Genomic DNA, 11,215 nt, shown 5'->3' with positions numbered 1-11,215 from the left:
CTGGGACATCTCTTTCCTTCAATGAAGATCATCATCTTTAATGCAGAAACATCAGCAGGAACATAAGGCAAGGAAAAGGACTTTGCACAGCCTCTGTAACGATGGAGATGATGGAAACTGAGAAAACTTTATAGATCTAGGGTTGAATTAATGCTTTTGAAGACAAAGAAGAGATATGACAGAAAATGCATTTATTTAAACTGCTGTACAATGGAAATCTCAATCATTTTCAAAAGCCAGCTGAGGGAGAAGTGACTCACACAGCTTGCATACAGTAAGCCTCTTTGCGGTTTTCAACACTGAATTTCTTTTTCTCTAAATAGGTCACTTGTGTGAGTGCAGTTATCTGCTAAGTGGCAGCAATGTGTTTGGCAGTACACAAACATGGAGAAAGACATGGCTCCTGCCCTGAGGAGCTTACAGTCTAGAATGTGACATAGACAATACTATTCCAACATATAACAATAAACTGAAATATCATCAGTCAGGTATAAGAAGACCCATTCTAACAAGCAAATGGAATACCAAATATATATATAAAGGCAACACATAGTACAGAGTGGTATCTTGTTCTGTTGTGTATTTATATGTTCATAAGCCTACAGGCATGGAAGGTAGTGATGATTTGCTCAAGAGATCTATTTTATTTTCTTTGTCAGGGCTACTCCAGCTTGCGCTTCCTGAACAAAAATAAGGAAAATTAGATTAGAATTTAACACTCCTTTTGTGATTTTACATGTCTGAGCACTGGACAAACTGAAATGAATTAACTCCTGTGCAACAGAGGAACACAGATTTGGGAGAGGCAGAGTGAAAGAAGTGGCAGATTTTCTGTCCTGGTAAGGCATTGTGTCTACATATCAGTGTGCAGTTGGTGAAACCTATGGCAACTATCAGAGGCAGAATTAGCTGGAACCCCACTAGTTCTAGAAAGAGCATATCACACTCTGTATCTGTAGTTGTGAGGGAGTCCTGTCACCTAAGGGAAAATATGCTGGAAATTCCAACTTTCTTGTAGGTTAACAGCTTTTCCCTAGTAAGTGATTGTCTGATCTTTGTTTCTGTGCAAAGCAGAAGAGACAATAGGTGAAAGAAGAAAAACTGAAAATTTGAAACCATGTGCTGACAAAACTTGAGCAAGGTCACTCATTCATACATCTATACAGACACAAATTCTGCCTCCCAGATGCTTCCTGTTTTGAGGTTTTAAAGCCACATTTGGCTTAGTTCCTAAGGTAACTGCAGTAATTTTATAGTGTGTCATATATAGAGAGGTCAGTCTCCTCTCCCTTCCCAGTAATTTATATTTTCTGTAACATTTCAACTAAATTTGAGAGAGGGGTTGAGACATGAAGCTCCTAAAAGTTTCAGTGAAATCAGTAGCTGAGTGAGAGAGAAGAGGTACAAATTCTTATTCCAGATGAAAAAGAAGCTGTAATGTGTATAACAGTTAATTGTACATTTGGCCCATCAGTTGGGCACTTTGTGCTTATGTACTGACTACTCAAGCAGTACACACCTAGCATAGAATCACAGAATCATAGAACCAGCTAGGTTGGGAAAGACCTTTGAGATCAGCAAGTCCAACCTTTACCCCAGGACTGCCAAGTCCACCAGTAAACCATGTCACTGAGGACCTCATCTGCACGGTTTGTGAACACTTCCAGGGACGGTGATTCCGCCACTGCCCTGGGCAGCCTGTTCCGATGCCTGAGCACGCTCTCTGTGAAGAAATTGTTCCTAATATCCAGTCTAAACCTCCCCTGGTGCAGCTTGAAGCCATTTCCTCTTGTCTTATCACTTGTTACTTGGGAGAAGAGACCAATCCCCACCTCACTACAACCTCCTTTCAGGCAGTTGTAGAGAGTGACAAGGTTCTCCCTGAGCCTTCTCCAGACTAAACAACTCCAGTTCCCTCAGCCGTTCCTCATAAGACTTGGGCTCCAGAGCCCTCACCAGCTTTTGTTGCCCTTTTCTGGACCCGCTTCAGCACCTCCACATCTTTCTTGTAGTGAGGAGCCCAGAACTGAACACAGTATTCAAGATGCCGCCTCACCAGTGCAGAGTACAGGGGAATGATCACTGCCCTGGCCCATGCCAGGAGAGCCCTGGCCCATTCAGAGAGCATGCTGCTCTCTGCATTGCTCATACTTAGGGGACACAGCACAGGAAGATGCTAAGGAATACGCCCAAAGCAGCTATCAGAAGCCTGGCAGGGAAGTGAATGTTGTGAGAGCGATGGGGAATGGATGGAAGAGCCTGCAAAATATGATGGATATTAGAGATGACAGAGACAGCTGTGCAGGAAAGTCAGATTCATCAATGCCAAAGAAATGGGAAAACTAATGGACCCAATGAAGGCAATAGTTCTTACTAACCGTTATGCTTCAAATGTAAACATTTTTTGGTTTAGTACATACCTTCCATTCTTGTCATTGCATACAACAACAATAGTACAAATAGTACAAATTTTTCAAGTTTGTGTTACTTTAAGAACATTTAGAAACTGTGCTGGACATCTTAATGGTTACCTGAAAACCTGTTCAAGAAAGAATGTGTCACAGTGTACTAAGACTCTTCTTGCTCCTCCACCTTGTCCTTTTCTTCTCCATCTTCCTTTTCTTCTCCATCTTCCTTTTCTTCTCCCTCTTCCTGCTTTTCTTCTTCTTCCTTTTTTATAGAAAACAGTTGTAATTATCATGTAGGAATTGAATTAAAAATAGTCTTGAAATGCAGAGCTCTGCTTTTACAACTTTTCTGTTTCTAGTAAATGCAATATTATTTGAGCTTTAAAAAAAAACAGAACAAAGAAGTAATGTATCGAGCTTTTAATCTTACTATGTCAGGGCTCTAGCTTTCTGGATTTAATAGGCAAGTGCTGGAATATAAGAACCTTCATAGAAAGGCTAGAATACGGTACATGCTTAAGTTGTAAAAAAATATTCAAGATCAAAATGAGGATATGAAATATATGTAAATACGAAAAAAGTTTAGTATTTTTAATAATACATTTTCTTGGAGAAGTAAACAAGTCAAGATTCATGGCATGTGAACTAGGCTCCTGAATAATCAAAAAATCATTCAGAATCAGATAATACAGCCTTGTCTCTGTTTCAAAAGTTTTTATTTCTCTCTTTTATATAGAAAAAATGGCACAATTTAAGGACAATAGCCCTTTTCTTCAGTCAACCAAATGAACAGTTATCTGAGAGCTAGCATTTATGTAAGACAGACAACAATCTGCGCTTATTGTCTTTTAAGAGCTAGTAAATGAAGCTTTGAAGTGTAGTTGTACTCTGAAAAAGAACTCGAAATTGCATTGTAAGCTTCTCTGTTCCTTCTCTTCCAGCAAATTCTTGTTCAAAGGCATTCATTCTGTGTGTATAAACAAGCTTTATCTCAAAATGTCATCACTTCATACACTACCTAGTCTACAAAAATTATGGTAGTTTCTTCCTGGCATAATCAATCAATCAATCAAAGAATATATAATTAGTATTCAGTCAGGACTGCAGGTAGTATGAGTAGCACAGCCCTTTGGTTTTCCTCTCAGACACATACTGTTTGTACAAGAGCCACATCTGAGCCATTGTAGTAAAATCCTGCTTAAATATATGCTGGGGAATGGACCTGTTGTAACCAAATTCTTGGTTTGAATCGTTTTTCAGAGAAAAATCATTGCACTAAGGCACCATCCCTATAAAACCAGGAAGGTAATATGAATGTCCACACAGGTCAGCTGGATTAGAAGTTCTTGTGCCAAAGGAATATTGCCTCTTTCAGCATCGTCCCTCAGGAAAGGGGTCTTTCATTAGCAGTCTTTGAAACAGAGCCAGGCAAACCCACAGACAAGCAACATCTTTCAGATATTAACAACTTCAGTTCAAAATTCAAGTCAATTACCTCTTACAGAAAAAAATGGGTATTTTGATTGCTTGAAGCATTAGCTAGTGGTGCCAGGGTGCACTAAGCAGCCTTAACAGCCCTCGCCAGCCTCACCAGAAGCACCCACACTTTGCCCATGGAGCTCCATTCCAGCTGCTGGGTCCATACTGCATAACTGACAGCAGGCATGTGTATGTGTTCACATGTATATATGCATATACATATATATATATATATAGTAGTTTGGAAGTAGGAAGATGTGAATGTGTTCTCTTACTAATTGCTAGCCTGTAGTGGAAAATAGCCTAAAGTAATCATTAGTTTTCCTGGGAATCATAGAATCATAGAATAGTTAGGGTTGGAAAGGACCTTAAAGATCATCTAGTTCCAACCCCCCTTGCCATGGGCAGGGACACCTCCCACTAACCCATGTCACCCAAGGCTCTGTCCAACCTAGCCTTGAACTCCACCAAGGATGGAGCATTTACAGCTTCCCTGGGCAACCCATTCCAGTGCCTCACCACCCTTACAGTAAAGAACTTCTTCCCTATATCCAATCTAAACTTCCCCTGTTTAAGTTTTAACTTGTTACCCCTTGTCCTATCACTACAGCCCCTAATGAAGAGTCCCTCCCCAGCATCCTTATAGCCCCCTTCAGATACCGGAAGGCTGCTATGAGAGCTCCAATACTGAAGAAATATTCAAGGCATAAACTTGAAATGCCAGGAAAAGGAGAAAACTGCATAAGAATTTGCACCTGGGTCTTTCAAATTCTGGCAAGGAAAATATTTCTTTTAAAAGCAGAACTGCCTAAATTATCAGAATGGCTCTTTCACACTCACAACACTGAAAATGCAATCAGCGTGGTGTCAGTTAGCAATTGTCAAAGATATAGTTGTCTTGGAAATCCTTGGCACATTTTATTAAAGAATCTGTGAAAGACAATTTCTCTTCCATTTGCATTTTTTAATTATTAGAGGCCTATCTTTGTTCCCAAAGAATAAAACTTAATATGACCAATAATTATCTCTAGCTGAATATAACACTAGTATTTTTAGTTTCATAAATAAGAATTTACTTTTGAGTGAAGCAATGAGACTGAAAAGGAATTAAATGCATGCAAACAAAAGATGAAGGCAAAATATACTATACCCCTGTTGTTGCATGTTCTTCCTTGCTTTCCTACATAAGAGATAAAAAAGAACATGTTTAAAAGATAGATCAAAGAAACAGTATCAGAGGTCATGCAGGTGAAACAGCAGAAATTAAACACTGGATTTAGGAACATTACGTGGAATTCAGTGCATTTATTTTCAGATAATGTCTTTCAGATTAACTCATAATGCACATTTATCCTAAACTTTCACTTTGAAAAAGGGCTATAAAATCATTAAATACAGCTCCCTTTTTCTCAGTTACTTCTAATTAAATCTGCTTCACTGATGAGCAAAGCATTGGAGGGGTTTGTTTTGCTTTTCCAGGTGGGGTTTGGAGGTTTGGTGTTTGTTGTGGCTTTTTTTCTTTTTAATTAGGTGGTCTGCAAAATGAAAGATCAGAATTATGCAGAGTCTTATCTATGTTACACATCATCGCTCAGAATATGGCTTGCAATTCTGTTAACTGTTGTAGGCTGGAACAGATGCCTTGGCTCAGCAATACTGGGGAATAAGAAATAATACAAGATGGGTTTAGACTATAGATCAAGCAAAAGTGATGAAGAGAGATAAAAGAGAAAAATTATATAAATGTACAGTGAATAGAATTTAATGTTAGATACCAAGCTGGTTATTGGAGAGAAAAGCTAATCTTACATAAAATCCCAAAGAGAAAGGGCAGATGGAATAGTACCATGCAGAAGGCATGAGTGGTTGGTATGAGTTTGCATAGAATGAATTGAGATAAGGAAGTGAACTGCAGTGCCAGGGTTTATATGAAGCCTGGGGAATTGCTGAGAGAGAATACAGACTTGCATTATATGATTTTTGAACACGCTTCTAAAATAATTCTGCCCTGAAGTTAGCCTAATCTGTACTGCAAACTGATTTAACTGGGACATCACTTAAAAATATTCTAACCCCCAAGCTAAAATCTGAAGTTAAAATCAGCAGTAAAATAAAGAAAAATTATTACCATCATATCTAGTGACCAGCAGAGCCCTTGCTTTTCCATATCCAGAGAAGGTCACAGTCTTTTCCTCAAAAAGCTCAAAAACAAAGGGACAGACAAAGCAGGAAAGAGGGACACTATATCCCAACAAAATGGTTCCTCAACCTTCTCCATCAGAGGATAAGGATTAGTAATGGAAAAAAAGATTAGATAAGCCTGATGAGGTGATTAGGGAAGGAAAGTATGCAACAGGTTTAAGGTGAAAAAAAATTCATGATCTAAAGAAATCTTAGTGCAGCTGTTCTTTGGTGACCAGGCTGAAAGCTGTTCTGTTACTTACTACTGCATCTATGTAAGAGACTTTCTATTTCAACATCTGCTCTGAGGTTTCCTGGGTGCTTGTCTGAATGAGGGCCTGCAGCTGCTGAAGCCGCTGAAGTCTAGGCAGTCTAATGTGAGGTGTATGAAGAACAACATTTTGCACTGCCACTTATACCCACCACTTCCAGGAGGCAGCTGCTGACTTAAGAGTTTTGTTTTTCAGATGGTTGGGGTTTCTCACTGGTTTCCTCAGGCTCACACTAGCCTGAGACAAAAAGCTGGAGCTTCCGGACTCCTGCATCTCCCAGCAAGGGCAACAGAAGAAGCAGAGGAGGGCTGCAGCCTCCATAAGTACCCATATTGACCATCAGATGCCATCCTTGCTACTGAGGCATTAAGGAGCCTTCTGAAATCTGGGAGGCTTCATGCAGCTCCACAACTGAGACAGTCACAGTTTATTTTGTTACCTGTCATATGCTCATTGGCAAAGACTGAGATATCTTTATCTTGCCCAGACCGTTCTAGAATTTTTCCATAGCACTGGCGTTTCTCCTGCAGAGTCACTGGAGAAAAGCCAGCTGGGTTACACCCCTCATGAGAGAGTAATTTTTAAGCTGGTACAAAACTGACTGCTAAACACAGCCAAAATGCCAGTACTGGATTCCCACTGGTACATTAATTCAGAAGTAGAACATAAAACTGTGGTGCTTAAGTTATTGTATTTTGGTTTGAGGGTCTGTCAAAAGAGTAAGTTGACACTCCAAAAGGGACATGACTACTGTTCAAAAGATGTAACTGTTCAGCTGCAAAACAAGGTGGGCCACTGATACAAAGGTCACCCTTTCAGAACTCGGTATACAGAGACCAGCTCTTACTAAGCTAGACGGAAAAAAACCACATGGGTGGGGAAAGCACACAGAAAACATCTATTCAGTGTGGAAAGCAGCCAAACAAGATGTACTGGGCTGCAGAATGAGAGGAAGAAAGGGGAATACTGAAAACACTGTGTCGATACTACATGTACCCTTCAGGACCTAACATCCAGTGGAGATACTACAACGGCAATCTGACAGTCTTCAAATGTATTTAACTTCATAAACGCCTGGCCAGGTAATGAAATGTTATTCGAGCTTTCTTTTTTAAAGGTAAAATGAGATACAGAAACATAAAGTGGAATTCGTCTCACTGGACCTGCCTCAAAGTTATTCATCCTCTGTGTGCTGTTTGTTGTGAATGAGAATAACAGAATTTCTACAGAATTATTCATGCCATCCCAACAGAAGTGATAATTGGGATAAACTGTGGCAAGGCAGACAGATGCTGCGTCACCAAAGTGATTTGTCCTAGGTGACAAGGGAAGTGGGTGGTGGAACAGGGTGAAAAATGGGTTTTGTGCATCCCTGGCAGGAGACATTGGCACCTTGCTGCTTGCAGTGGAAAGTACCCTATATAAAAGTGAGACAGGAACAGAAACAGTGCTTTTTTTACTTCCGCTATGAGCTAGTATACACCTGGCATGATGAAGGTGGGTATCAGAGTTGAACGATTTCAGGAAGACTCTTACTCCTTATGTAAGACCATTTCAACGCTGCCAAGACTGTGCAGGTGAAAGGGGAGGGTTTGTAAAACTAACCATATTTTATACCCTTATAACCACAGAACAATCTGTTCAAACACATTGTCTTCCTTGTGCTAGCTCCTCTGCCACTCCCCTCCCAGAAAAACTAAAAGAGAATATATTTTCCATGTATAGCTCCAATCCATCCTGTGAGAAATGGAGCAAGGTGCTTGTTGCACGGGACTGGTATTGCATTATGTCATTACAAAACCTCTCATACACAGCTGCTTGACACATTTGCAGACATGTTCCAGCATTCTGCATTTAAAATATATTAGAATACTCTGCCAGCCAGAATGGCAAGGTAACCTAAGCCAGCCAGGGGATGCACTGCAGTTTTATGCTGGTCTTCTCTTAAGAGCCAAGGAAAATGGTATTTGATGGCACTCATGTGCCAGTTGAAATTCTGAGACATGAAAAGTGTTTGGATAGAATTTAATGTGAAATTTCAGTTCCCACTGAGAACTGTTTCTCCTCATTGCCATTTTGAAATTTTAAATGGGACTTCCCAGCACCTGAGACTTGCATGGGGCTATGTAAAAGGGTGCTTTTCCAGCCTAACAATGACTATAGTAATTGCTAAAAAGGGTAATGGGAAAAGCTTACAGAGAGGTGCTTCCCCTGAAAAACACTGCAGCTAGATGGAAAACAATGAAACAATGAATACACATTTGTTTTCCTGTTTAGTGAAAGACATGATGCATTTGTGACAGATATTCCACTGGGACCGTCTGATCTCCAAATCACAAAAAACCTAGCAAGTGCTTGATCCAGCATTAGGCCTGCCTCTTTGGGATGAGAGTCACTTGACACTGCAACATCAAAATAAACCCATCCTTAAATGCCAAACTGTCAGAGCAGCAGAAGAAATGAAGGAGCCTAATCCCTGTCTCCAGACACAGGATCCATTTCTTCTTAGTCTCCACTGGGTCTAGAACCTGGCCAGTAATATGAACACCCCCTGAGGAAGATAGCACACAGCAGAATGGTCCCTTTTTGCAGGATCCATCTACTTTCAACCACAAGCACTTTACTGATGTTAGCTAACAGCAGGATATTATCCTAGGGAATTGAAGGAACTCAAGTGGCCTCTTTCAAGAACCTTTAGCACTGCAGCTTGAGATCTGTCCATGTGACTGTAACATCAGACCATGATGTAGCAAAAGGACAACAACAGTCTCAACTTCTGCATTGCCCAGGGGTTTCTGCCTGGCCTGGAGAAGACACTGTCAGATATGGTTTGCTGCAACAGCAGTCAATACTGGTACATGACATCAAACATTAACAACTAGATTAATGAGCCCTGCAGACACTGGCCATTGATAGCAGCAATTTTTTCTACACAGACAGGACTCAGATGTCTAGTCATAAATTATTCTCCATAAGCAGGGTCTGGTTCAAAATGAGCATTAAAACCCAAGAACTTACAGTAAGAATGTGTAAAAGGAAACTTCAATAAAGACAAGCACTGTTACTCAAGATTCAGAGCAAGTTCCCCCGAGTCTTATCTAGGTTTCATATCACCATGATGTCAAAGAAAATGCATCCAAAAGAAAAACAGGACCACTCTGCAATCAGTTTTTCCATCCTGAGGCACAATAGGAAGGGCTGTGGGTTTCTGCTTCACGTGCTTGGCACAGGTAAAATCCTCATATCACAGAGGGAAAAAGGAAAAATTACCTGTTGATCTTCTGATTCTGACTGAGCAGACTGAGCCTCTTCATGAGCCCCTTCGTCTGCCTTGTCTTTTGTTTGTGCCTCAGTTCCATCCGTGGCATCAGAGTTTTCAGTCTCCTGGCAGCAAAGACGACATTGTTAGTTTTGTGGCACATAATCAACAATTTCTAGAATGTGACTTTACAGTTTTGGGAGGTGCTTTTCTAATTTTACGTCAGCACACAAATGAAAATATACCCTTCTGGACATTTTCCTGTGAAAGGAACACTTGTTGTCATGTTAATCTTTTGGTAAAAACATGGTGTTTGTGTAGGGAAAACATGAATTCAAGCACTCCTCCCTCTTCAGAGCATAGCAGATTCTCTCACTTTTCTGTGCAAAGTCTAACAGAAACTGGTGCTCACCCTGATGGCACATTCTAGATTAAGGAAAAAAAAAAGCCTTTTCTCCAGCACGCATTCCCATTAAACTACATCAAGAAGCTACAGAAAAACAGAAGTAATGAAGGATTTCATATATAGTCTCTTAACTTTCTCATTTAAAATCATTAGGGAAACTGTTGCTCAGTTCACACACTGATCTATCAAATCTATTTATTCCAGCACCATGAACAAGCATCTCCTAGAAGGCTCTTTATTTTAAGTCCTGTGGTACTTTCAGCTAGGTAACTGTGAAAGGTCACACTGAATCACCCGCTGCGTCAGATAAAAGGAGAACTGTATGACCTCAACTGAAATAAGAAAAATAGGATTAAATTAAATAACATGAAGTGCGAAGTCACACTTTTTGGGACAGGCAGTTCTGGGACAGAGCTTAGAAACAGATGTTTCTACTGTACTTCGGGAGCTTGTTAGCTGATAATCATCAAGGAAGAGAAAGACGGATGTATTTAAATAATCACAGAATAACTGAGCCATGAATATGATATAGTAGTGAAAGAGGTAATAAATGTCATCCTCACATGTATAACGTGAGGTATAGCTGGTGGATCTGGGAGCAGATATTAATGTCATTGTACAAGGCCAAGGCGCAACCTCCTCTGGATCGCTCTGTACTGTTCCGGTTACTCAGGCTCAAGAAAGAGAAATTCAGACTGGAACAGGTGCAGAGGAGGGCTTTGGGAATATCTGAGGGAGTGGAGAGCCTGTCTTACGGAAGGGTGACAAAAAAAGATTCATTACTTTAATCTATTGAAAGTAATGCTGTGAGGGGATATGATGGCTCTCTAAAAATAGATCAGAGTAAACATCAGGGAGTGGTAGGATAAGGAAGAGCACTGAGATAGATGCAAAATGAGTACAAACTGGCTGTAAATAAAAATTCTAATCAGCAGCAGTATGGAATTTTGGAAGAGTTTCCTAGCAGAGAAGGAGAGGCAAAGGACCTAATATGTTAAAAGGGAATTTGACCACTTCTTAGAGGTCTTATCTACTGTGGTTGCCTCCAGCAAAAGAGAATTGGGCTCAGGAAAGGTCCTGTCCTGTGTCATCCTAAATTCTACATGCTTTGGGCAAAGCAGCATGCTCCAATAGACAACCAGCTCTTTTCTCATCTCTGCCACCAAGCCCTTACAACTCATCTAGCTGGCTGGTTTGGGTTTTTATGCTT

General features: G+C 40.4%; 1 protein-coding gene across 1 annotated transcript in view; it reads right to left on the bottom strand.

Moving 5' to 3' along the window:
* Window positions 1–589: 589 nt before the first annotated feature.
* Window positions 590–11,215, bottom strand: part of LOC308218268 (adapter SH3BGRL-like) — a gene marked incomplete at its 5' end in the record, with an annotated part of 32,685 nt that continues 22,059 nt past the window's right edge. Inside the window, 4 exons of the mRNA XM_080612067.1 lie at window positions 590–680; window positions 2,532–2,667; window positions 5,038–5,067; window positions 9,611–9,724. Coding sequence (XP_080468193.1) covers window positions 2,569–2,667; window positions 5,038–5,067; window positions 9,611–9,724 — 243 coding nt within the window. The 3' untranslated portion in view covers window positions 590–680; window positions 2,532–2,568. The remainder of the gene's footprint in view (window positions 681–2,531; window positions 2,668–5,037; window positions 5,068–9,610; window positions 9,725–11,215) is intronic.

The sequence above is a fragment of the Psittacula echo genome (genome assembly GCF_963264785.1).
Source record: "Psittacula echo genome assembly, chromosome: 3".
Taxonomy (NCBI): domain Eukaryota; kingdom Metazoa; phylum Chordata; class Aves; order Psittaciformes; family Psittacidae; genus Psittacula; species Psittacula echo.
Note: the sequence above shows the minus strand (reverse complement) of the source record. Positions and strands in the feature narration are given on the sequence as shown.